Below are 22,234 nucleotides of genomic sequence, written 5' to 3'. Positions count from 1 at the left end.
ACTATATAACTATATTTTCTCATGGCAAATTTACAAAAATGCATTGTAACCCATAGCCTGTGTTATGTAAAATTTTGCACTTGATAAACAGAACGGTATAGCACAGAAATTGACCCTATGGCCCATCAAGACTGCACTGACACATGATGCCTTTCAAAACTAAAAACCTTTTGCCTGTACACAGTCCATTATCCCTGTATTCCCTGCCTATTCTTACAAGGATCAAGGTGCCTCTCAACAGTCTGCCTCCACCACTTCTGGCAGCACATTCCAGGTACTTACCACTCTATGTAAATAATTTGCCTCTCACATTTCCTTTACTTTCTCCTTTTTACTTTAAACATATGTCCCCTAGTAATTGACATTTCTACGCTGGGAGAAAGATTCTGACTGTCCATTCTATCCGTGCCTCTCAATTTTGTAAACTTCTGCCTGCCTCTTTCTTCAACGTTCAAGTGAAAACAAAGTTTGTCCAATCTCTCCTCATAGCTAATACCCTCTAAATTAGGCAACATCCTCATAAACCGTTTCTGTAACATCTCAAAAGCCTCCACATCCTTCTGGTGGTCTGGCAATCAGCGTTGAACACTGTTCCAAATGTGACCTAACTGAATTCCTATACAGCTGCAACATGACATGCCAATTTTTATACTCTACACCCTGACTGATGAAGGCAGGCATGCCATATGCCTTCTTGATCACCTTATCCACTTGTGTTGCCACTTTCAGGGAACTGTGAACCTGTATGTCTAGATCCCTCTATGTTGATACTACTGTTTTCTGCCATTTACTGTATACTTCCCTGCTGCATTAGATCTCCCAAAATGCATCACTTCTTCACATTTAACTGGATTTAACTCCATCTGCCATTTCTCCATCCAAGTTTCCAGCCTATCTATATCATCCTCATAGCCTCTGGCAATACTCCTCACTATCTACAGCTCTCCAATCTTTATGTTGTCTAATCCTGCAGAAGACCACTTGTCACAGTCTGAAAAATGCCCTTCACTGCTACTCTCTGTCTTCAATGACTAAACAAGTCACTCACCATGGGTTCCATGTGACTTCACCCTGCCATGAGGGACCTTGTCAAAGGCCTTGCTAAATTTTATATCAATGACATCTACCACCCTGCCCTCATCAATCAAGCTTTTGAGACATGACCTTCCTTGCACAAATGCAGATATTGCTAATAAGTCCATATTTTTCCAAATGTGAGTAAACCTATCCCAATGAATCTTCTCCAATAATTTCCCTACCACTGAGATAAAGCTCACTGGCCTGCAATTTCTCAGATTATCCCTGTTGCCCTTCTTAAACAAAGTAATAGCGTTGGCTATTCTCCATTCCTCTGGGACCTCTGTGACTAAAGAGGATACAAAGATTTTGTACACGGTCCCAGCAATTTCCTCACTTGCCTCTCTCAGCATTTTCTGATAGAGCTCATCAAGTCCTGGGGACTTATCTACCTTAGGTTTTTTTTTTTAAAAGCATTAACACCTTTTTTCATATTGACATTACCTAGAATATCAATATATCCCTCCCAAAACTCACCATCTACCGTGTCCTCCTTTGTGAATACTGATGCAGAGTATTTGTGAAGGACTTTACACACTTCCTGTGGCTTGATGCATAAATTACCTCCTTTGTGCTTGACCTACCTTTTCCTTCAATACCGTCTTGTTGCTTATATGTATAACATGCCTGGGATTTTCCTTAATCCTGTTTGCCAAAGACGTTTAAGGCCCCTTTCAAGCCCTCCTAACTCATGTTGAGTTCTTTCCTGCTATCTTTGTGTGCTTCAAGGTTCTGTCTGTCTTCAGGTTCCAAAACCTTTTGTATGTCTCCTTTTTCTTTATGAGTAAGCTCTCAATTTCTCTTGTCATCCAAGGTTCCTGAATCTTGCCATTCTTATCTATTATTTTCAGTGGAATATGCTGGTCCTGATCTCTAATCAACTGGCTTTTAAAAGATTTCCACTTGATAGTTGTGGATTTACCCTCAAACAGCCATCCCAATTTATATTCCCCAGTTTCTGTCTAATATTGTGGTAGTTAGCCTTCCCCCAGGTTAATACTTTCACCCAAAGACTGCTCTTTTCCTTATCCATAAGTAACTTAAAACTAAAGATTTGTATTCACTATTCCTGAAATTCTCCCCCACTGAAACTTCGATCACCTGGCCAGACCTTTTCTCCAAGCAAAGGATGTACAGATCAAAAAGACTTAGAGGCACACAGGTTACATTGCAGGTTACATTATTTGAGGCAAGAGCCCACTCGACAGTCTAACAGCTGGAAAGAAACTGTTCCTGAACCTGCTTTTGAGTGTACTCAGGTTACTGTATCTTCTGCCTGACGGAGGAGGTTATAGGAGGTCATTACCAGGGTGTGATGGGTCTTTGATGTCCGCTGCCTTTCTGCAGCAGCAAGCAGTGTAAGTGGAGTCCGTGGATGGAAGGTTGGTTTCCTTGATGGTCTGGACTGTGCATATCACCTGTAGTTTCTTAGGCTCCCAGGCAGAGCAGTTACCATACCAGGCCGTCATGCACCCTGACAATATGCTTTCAATGGTGCATCTGTAGAAATTGGTGGGGAACCTTATGGACATGCCAGATCTCCTGAGCCGCCTGAGGAATAAGAAGTGATTGTTGTGCTTTCTTGACTGTTGCATCTACATGGGAAGTCCAGGACACGTCATTGAAAATCATCACTCCGAGGAATTTGATGCTGTTCGCTCTCTCAACGTTGGTTCCGTTAATGTAGATGGGGGTGTGTTCTCTTCCTTTCTTTCTGAAGTCAATGATCAGTTCTTTAGTTTTGCAAATGTTGAGAGACATTGTTTTCATTGCAGCATGTCACCAAGCCCTCTATCTCCCTTCTGTATTTTGACTCGTCTTTGTTAAATATCCGTCCCACTAAGGTGGTGTTGTCAGTGAATTTGTAGATGCTGTTCGTTCGGAATTTGGCAACACAGTCGTGGGACGGAGTACAGTAGAGGGCTGAGGACATCCTTGGGGGGCTCCAGTATTGAGTGTTATCATGGAGGGGTTGCAGTTACCAATCCTCGCTGATCGTGGCCTGTGGGTCAGAAAGCTGAGGATCCAGTTGCGGAGGGTGAAGATCAAGGGTTATGGGAAGGCGGTAGGAGAAAGAGGTTGAGAAACATATCAGCCATGATTGAATGGCACATCACAGTCAGTGCCCAAATGGCCTAATTTTGCTCCCCTATCTTATTCTTCATGGTACTGAAGTTCATTTTTATACATCATGTAGTGGTATGCATCTTTGAGAAGGAGAGCGTAATTAAATCAGCATGAAAGGAATATTGCTCTGGTATGCAAAATCTTACCTCAGTCATAGCTATAATGTTTTAAAATTACTCTATCACTGGATGTGTGCTTCACTGGCTTGGTCAGTATTTATCGTCCGTTCCTAATTGTTTTTAAGAAGGTGGTGATGAGTTGCCTTCTTAACGTACTATAGGATGCGCAGTGCTGCTAGGAAGAGTGTTCCAGGACTTTGCACACAGCAGACTTGTGAGGAAGGTTATAGGTCCTGGAATAAAAGGGACTGTAGGGACATGGAGTATAAGTGGCTTTTTAAAAAATTTTATTCATACAAGGGATGAGGGCGTTGCTAGCGAGGCAGCATTTATTGCCCATCTCTAATTGCCCAGAGGGCAGCTAAGAGTCAATCACATTGCTTTGGGTCTGGAGTTGCATGTAGACCAGACCAGGTAAGGATGGCAGTTTCCTTCCCTAAAGGACATTAGTGAACCAAATGGGTTTTTCCTGACAATTGGCAATGGATTCACAGTTATCATTAGATCCTTAATTCCAGATACTTATTGAGTTCAAATTCCACCATCTGCCGTGGTGGGATTTGAACCCAGGTTCCCTGGGTCTCTGGATTAACAGTCCAGTGATAATGTCACTAGGCCATCACCTCACACTCTCGGCTGAGTGAGAGAGTAGGAACCCGGAGCTTGGAGCTACACCTGTAGCTAATGCTGCTGATTGAGGCCTTAGAGCTTGGGCCCTCTCTTCGTGCTGCTGCCTGAGGGGTCTGGGGTCTGGAGCCTTTCCTTTCTGTTTACTTCACACTTTAAACTGTTGAGGTCTTTGACCCCTAACCTGAGAGTGTTTGGGGCTGGTGTTGAGGGAATTTTACTTACCATTCACTTTCTATCTAAAAAGTAGAGAGCGGTAATCAATGGATATTTTTCAGGCTGGAGGGAGGTTTATAGTGAAGTTTCCAAGGGTCAATATTGGGACTCTTGATTTTCATGATAAATATAAAAATATATGATCTGGACCTTGGTATAGACCTTCTTGATCTAAGAAATAGGAGCAGAAATAGGCCGATTGTTTGCTTGAGACCCCTTTTCCCCGTAACTCTTGATTCCTCTACTGATCAAGAATCTATCTATCTCCGCCTCAAATATAGACAATACATGGGCTCCACAGCTCTCTATGGCAAGGGCTTCCCAAGACTCCCAACTGCCTGAGAGAAGAAATTCCTTCTTATTTCAATCTTAATCATATACTCTCCTATAAGCAGAAACATCCTCTCAGCATTTACCCTGTCAAGCACCTTAACAATCCTCTATGTTTCAATAAAATTCCCTGTCATTCTTCTAAATTCCAGAGAGGAGAGTGCCAACTTGTTTACCTTTTGCTCACGAGTCAATCCCTCCATACCGGGGATCATCCTAGTAAACCTTCTTTGAACTGCCTCCAATGAAATTGATTCTTTCCTTTAAATAAAGGAACCAAGTTCCCCTTGTGTTGCAGCTTTCTGGAGTATTTCTCCCTTCTTTGTTCTTTTTCTTTTCCCTTCCAAAACAAGCAACTTCACGTTTTCCCACATTCTACTTCATTTGCCAATTTTTTGCCCACTTTCTTAACCTATCAACATCTCTCTGTAAAATTATTTGTATCCCCTTTGCAATTTACCTTTACACCTATTTTTGTGTCATTTGCAAATTTGGAAATTCCTTCTAAGACATTAATACGTATTGTGTATTGTTACGGCCATAGCACTCATAGCTGTGGAACTGCACTGGTTGCAGGTTGCCAACCTGAAAAAGAACTCCTCATCCACCCTTGATGTTTCCTGCCCATTAGCCACTTTTCTATCATGCCAAAGTACTACCTTCAACACTGTGAGATTCTTAATAAAAACCAGAAGAACTGCGGATGCTGTAAATTAGGAACAAAAACAAAGTTGCTGGAAAAGCTCAGCAGGTCTGGCAGCATCTGTGGAGGAGAAAACAGAGTTAACATTTCGGGTCCAGTGACCCTTTCTCAGAACCATGAGATTCTTATAACCTAACCTTTTGTGAGGTACATTGATGAACGCTTTGTGAAAATTCAAATACAACACCATATGAATGGTTTCCCTCTATCCACCTTGGTTGAAGCTTCCACGAAAATCTCTGATAAATTAGTCAGATACGATTTGCCTTTCATGAAGCCATATTGACTCTGCTGTATTAGATTATAATTTTCCAAATGTGCTGCTATTACTTCGTTAATAATTGATTCCAATAATTTTCCTACAATAGGTATTAGGCTGATCAACCTGTAGTTCCCTGCTATTCACTCCCTTTTTGAATAGGGGTGTCACATTGACAGTTTTCCAATCCTGCAGTACTTCTCCATAATCCAAGGATTTTTGGAAAGTTATATCCAACACATTCACTATCTCTGTAGCTACTTTTTTTTTTAGGAACCTTGGATGCAAGTCATCATGCCAGGAGATTTATCTGCCTTTATCCCCATTAGTTATTTTTCACCAGTCTTTAAGGTGGAAGATACCTTGAACATCTCATGAAAGAATGAGGGTGGAATCAAGTATCATCACCATCACTAGAGAAATTGTATTAGACGAACTAGTCTATCCATTGTATAATTCTAATGACCCTCACTCTGGCATTTATATCAGGTCAATTTTAAACTGAACTATTAACCTTACTTCAATATTGAAGAAATAGTCATGGTTCACCCTATTTCATCCAATTCCGGGTGATATTTTCTGAACTGTTGTAAATATTGGTTACGTTTTGTTTCATGATGTAGGTCAACTGTGTGTCTTTCAAATTCTATCTCTTAATTACATACAGGTTTATCATTTGGAAGAGGTGGTGGAAGAAACTGGCTACGTTTTGGAAAAGGACTCTGAATACTGCCAACGACTTTTGGAGGAGGAAGAAGAAATTAATGTGACAGTCACTGGCAAAGGAGGAAAAACCTTCCAGCATCAGGTTGTTCCTAAGTGTATACAGTATTCATTATCAATCTCATTATCAGTTAAAGTAGCATTCTCACCTTTTCTAATCATAGATGTGCTGAACAGATCATGTGGTTGTCAGTTGTTTTCATACCAGTGACATGATCATTGGTGAAATTTGAGAAATGTGCTGAGTTGCACAGCTTGATAACGAACTTCCAGCTGAATTTGGGCAACTTCAGTTTCAGTCAAGCAATCTCCTTCACATTATTGTGATTGGGAAGTTTTCTTCTGTTTCCTTCATCTTGACTGTGTCAATGTTGAGACAAAACATATGATTTTGTTTTAATTCATATAATTAACATGGATTTCTATTTAGAGTGAATAGTTTGAGACATTTCTCGTCTTTAAGTATTCATTCAAAATTTTAGTCCTTATTCAGGTTAACTAATAATCAACTGTTGATCTTCATGGAGGCCTTAGCTTAACGATATTATTGCTGGACTGTTAATCCAGAGACCCAGATAATGCTCAGGGGACCCAAGTTCAAATGCTGCCGTAGCAAAATTTGAATTCAGTTTTTTAAAGAAAAGTCTGGAATTATGAGTCTAATGATGACCGTTGTTGGTTGATTGTCAGAAAAACCCATCTGGTTCAGGAATGTCTTTCAGGGAGGGAAACTGCCATCCTTACCAGTTTGGCCTACATGTCATTCTGGACCCACAGCAATGTGGTTGACTCTGAACTGCCCTCTGAGCAATTAGGATTGGACAATAAATGCTGGCCAAGCCAGTAATGCCCACATTCCATGAATGAATAAAAATGAAAATGGGGGAGAAAAAGATTAGTCATGCTTTTGAGGTGGAGGAAAGTAATCGGCGTTCCTTGGTTGACATTAAGGTGACATGCCTGGTCGTAGAAGTTAAAACCGGTTAATAAAGCTAGATCTTACAATTTCTTCAAAGAAATTCTTATTATTCCAGAGTGCTATTAGCCAATCAGTTTCACTTCCCAGTGGGACTGATGAAACGTTTTGCTCGGGTGAAATTCTCTCATTTAGTTAAGACGTGGCTTTGAGCAGTGTGGTTTGAACTGAATGACTAAAGGGTAAGCTTTTGATTCTGTTGAAAACAGAGCCAAAAAATTCAATTAAATTAAACCACATTACTGATAGTGTAAACATCTCAAATAGAAGTGACTTACTCCAAGTTAGTAAATCGAGCTGGAAAGCCATTAGTGAGTACATGTGATTTTGAAAGCTTACAATATCTGAAGCAACTCAGGTTTGAAGGTTATGACTTTTGAAGTCTCTTGTTTTCTGTTCAAAGGGCAGATTTTCCCTAATTGATCACTATTCATATTTTTTTTCAGGAATATCTTGTTAAAGGGGCAAGGCCTGAGAATAATTTGGTACTTGACCTTGACAAATACAGTAGTCGTACTTGTCATGCTATTCAGTACATGCATCCAACTAAAATAAACATGGATCTCATCTTAGATCTCATTAACTTCTTGGGTAAGTGGAAAAGAAAATTTCTGTAGCGAGCCAATTAAAATTCTACCCACACAAAGAGCTTATCATTTCTTTTTACAGTACTTAATAAAAAAAAGTGTGTATTTTCCAACATTTATTTTTATTTGTATTTTTATTTTTCTTTAATTGCAGAGTTCTAATTTCCAAAATGGTAGCTTACTGAAAATCAAGCACTTTTAATTTTTCAAATGGAGTACACGTTTTTAAAATAGCTTATTTAATGTTATAGTAACGTCTGAAGCACTTTAATTGTAACCGTTTAAATTATTCCTGGAATCATAGAATGTTTATGGCACAGGGGAAGGCCATTTGGACTATTGTGTTTGCTCTTCGAAGTAGCAATTAATCTATTGCCAATGCCCTCACCTCTCCCTAGCCCACACTTACTACTTTGACAGATAATAACCCAATTCTGTGTAAGAGAAGTAATTAATGTGTTTGAACATCACAAATCTCTTGAATGCAACCCTACAGTATGTATACTAGATTAAAAAAAACTACGTATGCTGGAAATCAGAAGCAAAATCAAAAAAACACAGCAGGTCTGGTAGCGTCTGTGGAGAGCAAATAGTTACTGGTCTGGTAACCAGTTTGAAGAACTGATTGTAGTTAGGGAAAGGTTGGTATGTATGCAAGGGAAAGGATGGAGGAGGGATGAAGGAATAGACGATATCTGGAGATGGAGCCCACAGAGAGAGAAACACAATTGGGCAGACAAAGGAATGGGTAAAGGTCAGCCTGAGCCGTTAGCGGCTAAAATTGGGTTGTTTGTGATAGCAACCGATGTGATAGCAAGGTCTGGTGTGTGGGGGTTGGGATAAGGATATGGGAGAAGGTGCTCAGGCCCTAAAATTATTGAACACTATTTGAGTCCAGATGGTTGCAGGATTCCCTTGTGGACAATGAGGTGTTGATCTTCCAGCTTCTGCTGAGCTTTGCTTGAGCACTGACGCAAGACCAAGACACAGATGTTGGCCAGGGGATATGGTGTGTGTTGAAATGCAGGCAACCAGAAGCTCAGGGTCATGTTTGCGGACAGAACGTAGGTGTTCTTTAAAGCAGTCATCCAGTCTGTGCTTTGTCTCCCCAGTGTATAGGAAACCATATTGTGAGCGGCAAATACAGATTGAGTAAAGTGCAGGTAAATTGCAGCTTCAGCTAGAAGGTTTGTCTGACACCTTGAATGGTGAGGAGGGAGGGAGTCAATGGGCATGTGTTACACCTGTGATTGCCGTCAGGGTGTGGGGGTGGGGAGGGGAGGGGTATGTTGCGAGTGGAGGAAGAGTGGACGAAGATGTCCCAGAGGGAACAGTCCCTTCAAAAGGCTTACAAGGGAGGGGAGGGGAGGGGAATGTGTGCCTGGGGGTAGCATCCCATTGGAGGTGGCAGAAATGGCAGCTAATGATCATTCAGATGTGGATGCTGGTGGGGTGGTAGGTGAGTATGAGGGACACCCTATCACTGTTGTGGGAGGGAAGAGAGGGAGTGAGGGCTGAAGTGCAGGAGATGGGTTGGACATGGCTGAGGATTCTGTCAAACATGGTGGTGGGGAAACCTCAGTTGAGGAAGAAGGTGGACACGTTGGAGGCCCTGTTGTCAAAGTTGGCATCATTGGAACAGATGCGACAGAGTAACTGGGAGAATTTACTTCAGTGCGTATATTGTGAGCTGGTAATTAGGTGCAAACAACATATACAGATCCACATGGAATGCATGGTTTAAAAAAAGTTCTATCCACTTGTCATGATTGACTTTTTGAGGAGACTGAAATATGTGCTGAGAGCCGAATTGTGGTACTGAAGTATTTTTGCTTAATTGCCGGTTGGACTTTGGTTATTGTTGAGACCATCAGTATTTTTCTTTTCTTTTTGGCATTTTTGGTTTGGAACTGAGAGTTACAGTTGAGAATTGAACTCCAAACTTTGAGCAGCAGTTTGTTTTTGAAGAAAAGAACAAAAGGCTGATATTTGCTGTTGGGAATTGGTCTCTATATAACGCAGGTTGTTCTGCTGTAAGAACACCAGAGATGAACTAGCACTGAGATGTCGTTGTACTCAGGCTGGCTGGTGGGTGGATGTTGCTGTGACCAAAGGAGGCCAGTGTTGGCCAGCTAACCACAGAGAATGTTGACAAGAAAAAAGCTGACCAAAGGGTGAACTGGCTTTGACTGGGCTTTTGGACAGGAAGCAGTGCTGCTTTGGAAGCTGCAGGACTGGGTTGAGAAAAGCACCTGAATCTTTAAGAAATCAGGAAAAGTCCCAGAGTTCTCTGGAAGCTGTGGAAGTAATTTTGAGGGTCATCAAATGTTTTAATTTCACTGTGTTGCAAATCAAGTATTAGCAAGTCTGATTTCGTCTGGTTTGCTATCCCTGTGTTGTAACATAATAACAATATATTAGTGTATGAAAATGGAGAAATAAGAGCCAAGTGGTCCATCTTGCCTATCAGTAAGTGTCAGTGTAGCAGAGTTTTGGAAATGTTGAGGTTTGAGCAAGTTGGGAAGAAAAGCATTTGGAGTCATCAAGTTGGAAGTGACGAAGGCATGTATCAGTAACAGAAGTTAATTCATGAGTAAATGATACAGAGGTGGAATCAAATTAGTGAGGGATAGAAGTTTAAGTTCATTTCAGGGTTGAATGACATGTCCTGGTTTAATTCAGTCTGAGACAGCTACTGAATGGAAGGAAAAGCTGTGCTGGTAATGATGAAGGTAGAAGAAAATGGGTGTTGACCAGGAAGTTTGACTTTCATAACATCCTGTTTTGGTTGAGCAATCTGACATATTGGGATGATTCACAGAAGTGATGGAAAACTGTACTTGGCAAATTGTCAGTGCAGGCAAGTGGTCAGCTTTCACATGCAGATTGTCGTATTGAGAAACACACTTTAGCGGGGTGAGTGGGCAGTCTGTTCGGATGTTGGAAGTGACAGCAGGGAAGAAAAATTGGTATGCATTTTCTGAAGAAGGGTCCTGACCTGAAACGTAAACTTTCCTGCTCCTCTGATGCTGCCTGGCCTGCTGTGTTCCTCCACCTCCACACTGTTATCTCTGACTCCAGCATCTGCAGTTCTTGCTATCTCTGATGCATGTCTCATTGTTGGCCAGAAGTGACATTTCATTTCCTTTCAGATAAAAGTGCACCGTTCAGAGCAGTTGATGGTGCAGTGTTAGTTTTCTTACCGGGTCTGGCTCATATTCAACAACTGTATGATCTTCTAACTACAGACAAAAGGTTCCAGGACAGAAAAAGGTACAATTTGTGCTGAAATTATGGCTATTTGAGCTTAATTTTGAATAATACAAACCAGTCTCTACACAGGATACCTTATGAAGTATTGCTTATTTCCAGTTTCCAGAATTTTGCTACCATATTTCAGGCTTGCTCCATGAGCTTTTTAACATTCAGCTATTTAACCCAAAACTGGTTGCATGAAGAAGAGTTGGTTTGGAATGTGTATCCAAAACATCTAGGTGGCCTACACATCACCAGCCACGCATAAGGCCTCTGTTGCACTTAAACCTGAAATGGCAAATGCGTGGATAAAAGTTTCAGCTGTTATTGTTGGAGGGTGGAAATGTTATGAAGGTGATACAAGCTGCCTTCCAGTAAAGATTGTTTGGGGATTGAAGATGAGTAATCCAAAAACCAGGAACAATCCATTTGGTTAATGGAAGATAAATGTCCCCATAGCAAGGGCATATGAACAAGAACTATGCAATTGTGTAGACATAAACCCTTTTTTAATATCAAGCAAAATTTCTCAACATTCTAAACTGCATGCTTTCCCTGTTCAATGTTTACAATAATACAACTGATCTATATTGCTCCCAAGAAGATTACGGAAGTGTTATGGCATTTAGTATCTTTGTATATCAGAGCCTTTTATATCCAGTAGAACAGTCTAAATTTGCACATAATTACATACAACAGAACATAAAAGCTGAATCAGCAGATAGGCTTTCCTTTGGTTTTGAAGGTATGTTGGTCAAGGCATGGGGACAATTCTCTGTTCTGCAAACAGTGCAATGAGAGTGCAGTGTCCACCTAAACAGATCACTGTTTCGGTTTTAATGTGTCAGCTGAAAGACCCTATGTAATACAATGAAATCCTAACAGTGTATTGAAGTAATGGCCTAAATTAGGTATTCAAGGATTGAGCATTCAACTTTCTGGCTTTCAGGAGAGTGCAAATTCTCAAATATATTTTTATCAGGCTTGTTTCTGGATCAAAATCTTGAAAAAATCTCGGATGGATCTAAACCACAGATGAAATGGAAAGAGTGCGCAGGAGCATGGATGCAGGCTCCCATGACTACTGCCCGCAGCAAACTGTGCAGTTGTCCCATCAGAATTATGGATCAAACATCCAAGCAGGAATAATTGTGGGTGTGACGGAGAGGCATACAGGGATGCAACATTCTGCCCATAATAGGTAGAAGGCAGCACAAAAACTCGATTGTCCATTTGAGTGGCATCTCAACTGTTACAAATTTAAACTCCTATCTGGCTTCTCCATTAAGTACTGATGTTGACCTGAGCACCACATTAGTTAACTCAGCTGTTCTTTGTGAGCTGGATGATTCTGCCTGCCTGCCTTCAGCAAATACAAGTGACGTGTAGGAATTATGGGGAAATACCAGGCCATTGGAAGCTAATTTTCTGGAAAATTATGTAGGTTATGACCCATGTTACCCATCAATAAAGAAAAGGCTTTCACAAGCTTGCAGGATTACATTATTCCATGGTTATATTTGTTACTGACACCACCACTAGGCAGAACACAGTGCAAATACACAAAATTGGGGCTTTTAAACTCATCTCCAGCAACAACAAGCCGTATATTATAAGTAAATGTAAACAAACAGGTCATAATGGCCAAGGAAATTAAGGTACATTTGGAGAAGCTCTTGACAGTAGTCTTCAATATGCTGATAGTTTGGAATTATATGTAGATCTTTTTACATCTATTTCAATAGACCCTACGTACTTTACCGTCATTTGCTCATCTCTGATCATCCTTAAGAGGCCGTCCCTTTTTCCTGCACGTACATAACAGCACTCAGCACTTTCCTTCTAAGTATCTGACAAAAGATTGTTTGTTTATATTTGGCTAAAATATATCTGACTGTCAATAATTGCTTATGAAATACATCGAAGACCATCACCTTTTTAGGGATAATGGCCTTAAGGTACAGCAAAGACAACTTGTGGTTTGCACTTTTTATAAAAGTGCATCAAGAGCTATATGGGCTTGATACTTTAGGCTGCATTTCACAACTGGCATGATTTTGTGGGTGCAACTGCATATGCATAGATGGAGCATGATGGCCATATTTAATAGCATCACGTTATCACTTGCACTGGGAACAAGTGCTGTGTTATTCCAAGTAGGCTGATTTCATATTTACATGAGCCTTGAGGTGTACTTCCCCATGACGCAGGAAAACTCGATGATCCTTTTAAAATTGCTTCTAAAAATATCAGTTAATTCAATGTGCGTAATGTGTAATGGATGTGTTGGTGTCTTTATTAGAATATATATGTACTCGATCAATCTTGATCACATTAAATGGTGGGACAGACTTGATGGGCTGAATGGCCTATTGCGTATACATTCTGTCTTTATGCCCACAGTTGAAAAGTGTTTCACGGCAATTTTAAGTACTTGAATATTATTGCTGTTTTAAAGTTTTTTTAATATGGTGATCAGTTTGCGTACAGTGACCGGATTCAATCAATTTTGCCAATAAAAGGATGGTGAGATATTTATTAGCCAGCAGAGTGAAGAAATTTCTCTTTGCATAGAGCCATGGAATCTATTATTTCCTTTCCAAGGGGAAGATGGGGCTTCCAACAGTGTAGCACTCCCTCAATGGTATATTGGAGTTCAGCCTAGATGATACCCTTGGTCCATTGGAATGGAAAATAAATTCACAGCCATTTGATTGGCAAGGGAGCTGTCACTGTGCCCGAGTGTTTTTCTCTTTGTCATTGTGTCCAACGTTGGATCTAAAATTTTAATTTCTTTAATAGCTCACCAACATTCGTTGTATCTGCTTTTAATCCAAGTTTTCTATGTTTCCCTATGCTAAGTCTGTTTGATTTATTGTGTTCTCCTTTAAGTGTTTCAATGTATATTCGCCTCTGAGCATTACTTTCTCAACTTCTTAGATGACACCCTGTGTTCAGTTTCTAGATTAGTTTTTTGACAAATTACTGGGTGTTCCTCTTCCTTAAGTTTATGTAAGCTCTTAATGCTTTATTCAGTTTTTTGATTTGCTGGGGTCACAGGATTGAAAGTATGTTTATTGGTGGGGGAAGTGTGATGTTATATTTTTAGAAAAGGCTAGAATACATGTTACATTGTATTACATGGGGTAAATTATGTCTGTGAAATAAATACACTATAGTATTTCAAGAAAGTTGAGAATTTAATACCCAAGCCGCATCGTCCTTGAGAAGGTGGTATTGAGCAGTTTTTCTTCTAATTCTTTCCTAGCTGTGTGGGCCTGTCAGGCTGTGCGCAGTAGCCACTTCTGAAGCCAGAAGTCATTGCCATGATCGGTGTGCTGATGCTGTCATCATGTATGGAACATTAGAGCAACAGAGGGAAAGTTGGTGTTGAGTCATCACCTTGAACAGCTGTAGTCCATGTGATTTCATACGCCCACTGTTAGGTAGGGAGTTAGGACTTCTGTCCAGTGACACTGAAGGAACAGCAATATATGTTTCTAAGTCAGGATAATGTATGATTGGCATTTTAGATGGTTAGTTCCCTCACACCTACTGACATTGTTCTTTCATTGATAGAGGTTGCATCCTTTTTAAAATGTGTGTCGCTAGCTGGGGCAGCATTTATTGCTCATCCTTCGTTGTCCTTGAGAAGGTGCATGTTGTGTGAATATACATGTGACAAGCTGCCTTCTTCAGCCACTACTGTCTATTTCATTTGAGTGGTGCTTTAGAGTAAGATGTCTTGGCATATTAATACGGTGCACCTGGTAGATGCCACATACTGAAGCCATGGTGCACCAATAGTGGAGCGAATGAATGGCTAATGGAGATGTCAGTCAAGCATGCTACTTTGTCTTGTATAGTGATGAAGCATGTTGCAACCAGACAGGTGGAAAGTATTCTCTCTCATTCCTGATTTGCACCTTTTAGGTGGAGGAAAAAGTTTGGTGGGACTCGGGAAGTAAATTGCTGTATATAGCATACCCAGCCTCTGATTTGTACCTCTAGGCCAAGTATTTATGTGCCCAGTACAGTGAAGTGTCCACTCAGTGTTGACGCCCAGGATGTTGATGACGGGGAAATTCAGTAATGGCAATGTCATTGAATGGTAAGAAGAGATGGTTAGTGTCTGTCTTGTTGATAATGGTCATTTCCTGGCACTTGTGTGGCTCAAATGGTAATTCCCACTTAGCAAGTTGCTATCCAGATTTTGATTTGATTTATTATTGCCACATGTACTGAAATACAGTGAAAAATATTGTTTTGTGTGCTATTCAGGCAAATCATACCTTACATAAGTACATCAGGGTAATAGAACAGAATATAGAATGAAGAGCTACAGCTGCAGAGAAAGATCAGCTCTAATCTATGAGAGGTCGGTTCATAAATCTGACAACAATGGGGAGGAAGTTGTTCTTGAATCTGTTGGTACATGTTTTCAACTTCTGTGTCTTCTGCCTGATGGAGGAGGCTAGCTAGGGCAGAGCGGGAGGAGTCTTTGATTATATTCGCTGCTTTCCCAAAGCAGTGGGAAGTATAGATGGAGTCAGTAGAAGGAAAACTGGTTTTCGTGATAAACTGGGCTGTGTTTACAACGCTCTGTCATTTTTTGTGGCCTTGGGAAGAGCAGTTGCCGTACCAAATTGTAATGCATCAGTTTAGAATGCTTTCTGTGGTGCATCTATAAAAATTTCCTTAGCTTTCTGAGGAAGTAGAGGCATTGGTGTGCTTTTTTGACAATAGCATTGACGTGGATGGACCAGGACAGATGATTGGTAATAGTTACTCCCAGGAACTTGAAGCTGTTGACCATCTCCACCTTAGCGACATTGGTACAGACAGGGATGTGTCCTCCACTCTTCCTGAAGTCGATGACCAGCTCTTTGTTTTGTTGACATTGAGTGAGTAAAGACAACAATGTCACTAAGCTCTCTATCTCTTTCCTGTACTCTGTTTTGTCATTATTTGAGATCCAATCCACTATGGTTGTGTCATCAACAAACTTGTAAGTGGAGTTGAGGTGCAGTTTGGCCACACAGTCATGAGTGTATAAGGAGTACAGTAAGGGACTGACTCCGCAGCTTTGTTGGTGCTAGTGTTGAGGATTATTGTGGAGGTGGTGTTGTCATGTATCCTTACTGATTGTGGTCTGTAGGTCAGGAAGTTGAGGATCCAGTTGCAGAGAGGAGAGCAGAATCATGGGTCTTGGAGTTTGTGAGCATGAGAATTTGACAACCCAATAAAATAGTAGTCTGAGGAAGGGTCAGCGGACCCGAAACGTTAACTTTTTTCCTTCACAGATGCTGCCAGACCTGCTGAGCTTTTCCAGCAACTTTGTTTTTTGTTGCTAATTTACAGCATCCACAGTCCTTTTGGTTTTTATTTAAAATAGTCAGATTTTCTTTTGAAATGACATTTCTATAAAGTCTACTTTTTATTTTTCTGAATCTATAGGTACAAAGTAATTGCTTTGCACTCCATTCTTTCATCTCAAGATCAAGCTGCAGCTTTCACAGTCCCACCACAAGGGGTCAGAAAGGTAAGAATTGTTTTAATCACATCCTTCTTGATGCTTTATGAGGATAACAGAGCCCCAGTTTCTTCAGTTTTCATTACTGAAGTCACAGCATCAAATAATAACAGTATATGGAGAAATCAATGATTGGTAGTCAGTGTAAATGTACTGTTTGTAGAGTTGTAGAATACTTAGACACGTTTGGTCTGTCTCAAAAGCTCCTCGGCAAGTTTGTTCTCTTGTCTTTGCCGCCATCATCAAAGGCAACTCCCCGCACCCCCCCCCCCCTGAAAAATACCCAATTCATTTTAAAAGCTACAATTGTATCTTTCCACCACCTTGTTACTTGTAGTTTTTGCTCCCAGCCTCTGACCTGGTTTGTAGCCACTTGTTTCCTTTAGTTTACCCTTAGTTTGTGCCTTTACTTTCAGATTGTTCTGGCGACAAACATTGCAGAAACGGGCATCACAATACCTGATGTCGTTTTTGTCATTGATTCTGGAAAGACTAAGGAGAACAGGTTTGTTCACAACCAATTATTTTAGAAACATTCACTTTATGCGTGCAATAAGTTATAACTGACTTTCAGATTTTATAGTTCAAAGCAAATTGTGAAATATGCTTAAAGCTGTTTTACTGTCAGTATTTTTAATTTTTAATTTAGGTTATGTTAAGGCTCAAGTATCTGTTCTGCAATACATAATGGATGCAACTGAATAACATCAGTATTAAATTATCCACGTAAGAGTATTTTTTATACTTTGAAATAAATTTTAAAGTAAGTATGCATAAATGTGCATGTATATTTTAATGTTTGTAGGTATCATGAAAGTAGCCAAATGAGCTCACTTGTGGAGACCTTCATCAGCAAAGCCAATGCTCTTCAGAGGCAGGGTCGAGCTGGCCGTATCAGAGAGGGGTTCTGTTTTCGTTTATATACCCAAGAAAGGTGAATACTCAAAAGTCTGTGACATTAATTAATTTTTTCAAGTACAATAAGGTGTTCTTGTGGTGCAGTGGTAGTAACCCTACCTTTGGGCCAGGGAGCCCAGGCTCAAGTCCTATCTGCTTCAGAGGTGTGCAATAATATTCCTGAACAGGTTAATTAGAAAATATCTCCAACTTTAACAACATAGCATATCTTGCATTGCATTTCTGCTGGGGAAAGTAGAGAACTAAGGGGATGAGCGGAGCATAGGAATGGAGTATTTGTTGCTAGGGAAAATAAGGCATTATAGGGCCAGTGGACAAGAGGAGGATAAAAAGCTGAAATTCAATCGATGATGGAATTGATTTGACTTTTAACCTTAATTTGACAGTTGAGTGATTAGAACTTCAGAAGTGAAACTTTTTGCTTTGAGATAGAGATGGGTGCACTCGAGTTTTTACAAGTTGGTTCTGTGCAAGATATATCACATTTGTACAATTCTTACATTATATATTACAAGCCATTTCATCTAGCTTTGCAAGTCCAACCCTCTCAAACTGAATGCTAAATTCTACCATGTTATGGTCAGTCTTTCCCAGGGGATCTTTCCTACATCATTTATTAAACCTGCCTTATGATACATCATCAGATCCAAAAACAGCCTGATCCCTAGTTGGATCCTTAACACATTGCTTTAGGAACTTGCCTCAAATACACTCTCTGAATTCTTTGTCATGGCTTCCTCTGCCAATTTAATTGTCCCCAAAGCCATTCAAGGATTCATGTACCACCTTTATTACATGTCCTCAAACATCTTCATTTTTCTCTGACCCACCATTTAGCTACTCTTAGAGGCCTACTCTGTGTTTTCTTGCTCTTTTTATTCCTTACCTCCACCCATATGGATTCTGCATCTTCCGATTCAAGATCGTTTGATTGTATCTTGATACATGCGACAACAATAAATCAATGAAAAGAGTTGTTTTGCGTGCTATATTGGCAGCTCGTACCATACAAAGTGCATCAGGGTAGCAGAATACAGTGTTACAGCTGCAGAGAGAGAGAGATCAGAATTAACATTGGAGAGGTCTGTTAAAAAATCTGATAAGTGGGGAAGAAGCTATTTTCAAATCTATTGGAACGTGTATTCAAACTTTTATGTCTTCAGCCCGGTAGAGGGTGTAGGAGAGTATAACGGGGGTGCAAGGAGTCTTTGATTACGTTGGTTGCTTTCCTGAGGCAATAGGTAGTATAGATGGAGTCACTGATGGAAGGCTGGTTTACATGATAGACTGGGCTGTGTTTACGACTCTGTAGTTTCTTGCAGTGTTGGGAAGAGCAGTAGCCATATCACGCTGTGAAGCCTCCAGATAGATGCACCATAGTAAGCATTCTATAAGGATTGGTGAGAGTCCTTGTGGACATCCCAAATTTACTTAGCTTCCTGAGGAAGTAGAGACAGTGTTATCCTTTCTTGACTGTTGTGTCAACGTGGATGGACCAGGACAGATTGTTGGTGATCATCACTCCCAGGAACCTTTTGCTATCGACCACCTCCACTTCAGCACCACTGATGCAGACAGAAACGTGCCTTCAGCTCTGCTTCCTGAAGTCAATGACCAGCTGCTTTGTTTTGCTGACATTGGAGAGATTGTCGTTGTTACACTATGCTGCTGAGCACTCAATCTCTTTGCTGTATTCTGTTTTGTCGTAATTTGAAATCTGATCTACAATGATAATGTCATCAGCAAACTTGTAAATGGAGCTGGGGTAGAATTTAGCCACAATCGCGAGTATATAAGGAATAAAGCAGGGGACTGAGTACGTGGCTTTGCGGGAAACCGGTGGTGAGGATTATGGTGGAAGAAATGTTACTGCCTGTTCTTACTGATGGCGGTCTATGGGTCAAGAAGTCAAAGATCCAGTTACAGAGGGGCAGCAAAGACCTAGAACTCAGAGTTTAGAAATGAGTTTGTTTGGAATTATGGTGTTGAAGGCGAAACTGTAGTCAAAAAGTAGGAGCCTAATGTAGATTCTTGATATCGTACCATACTGAACCAACAATACTGCCTCACCATCCTTTTTTTGTCTGCCTACCCTTTTGAAAATTCACCTACTCCTGAATATTTAGTTCCCAGCTTTGATCATCCTGTAACCATGTTTCTGAAATGCCAATAAGTTCATACCTGTTAGCCTGTATTTGCAAGCAGTGTTCCCCTGCTGTGTGGGCCTGTGAGACCTGTGTGCAGCAGTGATATCTAGAATCAGTAGTCAGTTTTACGATCCGTGTGCTGTGCTGATCATGCATGGAACCTTGGTGTATATGCATGCATGCATGGCTCTGAGGAAACCAAAATTGTGTTACTGAGCAGGTAATTGCTTGATTGCACTATCGATGACACTATCTGTCACTGATGGGGCAGTGTTTTGTTGGGTTAGATTTGACCTGCTTTTTGTTTGAGAGCATACCTGGGAAATTTTTCACATTGTCTGGTAGATACTAATGTTGTAGCTGTACTGGAACAGCTTGGCTAGGGGTGTGGCAAGTTCTGGAGCACAAGTTTGATGTGACACAGTGGGTAGCACAGCTGCCTCACTGCGCCAGAGACCTGAGTTTGATTCCACTGGGTGACTGGAGTTTGCACATTCTACTTGTTTGTACGAGTTTCCTCCAGGTATTCCGGTTTCCCCCCAACAGTCCGAAGATTATAGATCAGAGAATCATAAAATAGAATCCCTACAGTGTGGGAACAGGCCCTTTGGCCCAACAAGTCCACACCGACTCTCAGAGCATCCCACCCAGACTCATCCCCCATAACCCACCTAATCTACACATCCCTGAACACTATGGGCAATTTAGCATGGCCAATCCACCTAGCCTGCACATCTTTGGACTGTAGGAGGAAACTGGAGCACCCAGAGGAAACCCACGCAGACACAGGAGAATGTGCAAACTCCACACAGGCAGTCACCCGAAGGTGGAATTGAACCCGAGTTGCTGGCGCTGTGAGACAGCAGTGTCAACGACTGAGCCACAGATGTGCAGGCTAGGTGGATTGGCCATGCTAAATTGCCCATATTGTCCAGGGATGTGCAGACTAGGTGGATTAGCCACGGGAAAGGCAGGTTTATAGGGATAGGATAGGGGATGGTTCTGGGTGAAGTGCTGTTCAGAGGAATGGTGTAGACTTGGTGGGCTGAATGCTGCTTCCAGACTGCGTGAATTCTTTGATTGTGTGAAGTCTTCGGGACTATTGCCGTTATGTTGTCAGGGCCCATGGCCTTTACAATATCCAGTGTCACCATTTGCTTCCGGATAGCACTTGGAATAAATTGAAACTGGCATCTGTGATGCTGGGGACCTCTGGAAGTGGCCAATGGATCATTTGCTCAACACTTCTCATTGAAGATTGTTTCAAGTGCTTCATGTTGAGGATGGCCGTCATCATGTTGTCTGGCACTACCCTGGTGTTAAATGGGACAGCTGTTAAACAGATCAATCATTTCAAAACTGGATATCCATGAGAGTGTATGGACCATCGGAAGCAGCAGAGTTCTCCCTGACCAGAATCTGTAATCTCATGGCTCAGCATATCCCCTACTCTATAGCCATAAGGCTAGGACATCAACCCTGCTTTAATGAAGCCTTCAGTAGGGCATGCCAGGAGCAGCCATAGATGTACCTTAAAAAGAGGTGCCACCCTATCAAAACTACAGCTTGGGGTTAAGCGTATACCAGACACCAGAAGCAGCATGCAACAGACAGGGTCAAATGAGCCCATTTCCAACTGATCACATCTAAGCTCCATTTATATCTAGTCATGAATGGTGTTCAACAAATAAATAGCTTAACAGGGAGAAGAGGCTCCACAATTATTCCTATCCTCAATGATGGCAGAGCCCAGCACTTCAGTGCAAAAGACAAGACTGACATTTACATAACTCTGCAACCAGAAGTTTGGAGTGATCGATCTTGGCTTCCTCCAGATGTCCCAAGCTTCTCAGATGCCAATCTTCAATCTAATTCAATTCACTCTAGGTGATATCAAGAAATAGTTGAAGATAATGCAAAGGTTGTGGGCACTAAAAACATTCTAACAGTAGTACTGAAGATTTGTGCTCAGAAATAACCAGGCTGTTCCAGTACAGCAGCAATAAATCTCAGCCTCAGAACACTCACTGCAGGAGTTTTCAGAGTAATGTGGAGCTTTCCTCCAGGTAGTGCTCTTGGCCAGCATTCTTCAGCTGCTTCAACAATGACTTACCCTGCATCATAAGATCAGATGATTACACAATGTATAGCACCTCTTACATCTCCTCAGGCATTGAGGCAATCTGTCTCTATATGCAACAAAACCTGCTACACAAGTAGAAGGCATTGAGCATCTTCAACAAAAGCGAATTGAACCATTGCCTCTTTATGTAGTGACATTATCATCATTGAATATCCCACTGTCAACATCCTGAGGATTACCATTGATCAGAAACTGAATTGCACTACCCACACAAGTCCCATGGCTACAAGAGCAGGTCACAGATTAGGCATCTTGTTGTAAGCTCCCCCTGATTGCACAAAGCTTGAACACCATCTTCAAGGCACAAATTAGGAGTGTGATGGAATACTCCCCACTTGCCTGGATGGGTGCATCTCCAACAACGTTAAAGAAGCTTGAACAAAAACAAAGTTGCTGGAAAAGCTCAGCAGGTCTGGCAGCATTTGTGGAGGAGAAAACAGAGTTAACGTTTCGGGTCCGGTGACCCTTCCTCAGAACTGAGTTCTGAGGAAGGG

The 22,234-nt window shown here is 41.2% G+C and overlaps 1 protein-coding gene across 1 annotated transcript in view; it reads left to right on the top strand.

Moving 5' to 3' along the window:
* Positions 1-22,234, top strand: part of dhx29 (DEAH (Asp-Glu-Ala-His) box polypeptide 29) — a 116,359-nt gene that overhangs the window by 57,630 nt on the left and 36,495 nt on the right. The window contains exons 22-27 of the mRNA XM_048596975.1: positions 6,126-6,266; positions 7,604-7,748; positions 10,897-11,017; positions 16,457-16,541; positions 16,949-17,037; positions 17,338-17,466. Of these exons, the coding sequence (XP_048452932.1) occupies positions 6,126-6,266; positions 7,604-7,748; positions 10,897-11,017; positions 16,457-16,541; positions 16,949-17,037; positions 17,338-17,466 (710 nt within the window). The remainder of the gene's footprint in view (positions 1-6,125; positions 6,267-7,603; positions 7,749-10,896; positions 11,018-16,456; positions 16,542-16,948; positions 17,038-17,337; positions 17,467-22,234) is intronic.

This window comes from Rhincodon typus, chromosome 1 (assembly GCF_021869965.1).
Source record: "Rhincodon typus isolate 14 chromosome 1, sRhiTyp1.1, whole genome shotgun sequence".
NCBI lineage: Eukaryota > Metazoa > Chordata > Chondrichthyes > Orectolobiformes > Rhincodontidae > Rhincodon > Rhincodon typus.
Note: the sequence above shows the minus strand (reverse complement) of the source record. Positions and strands in the feature narration are given on the sequence as shown.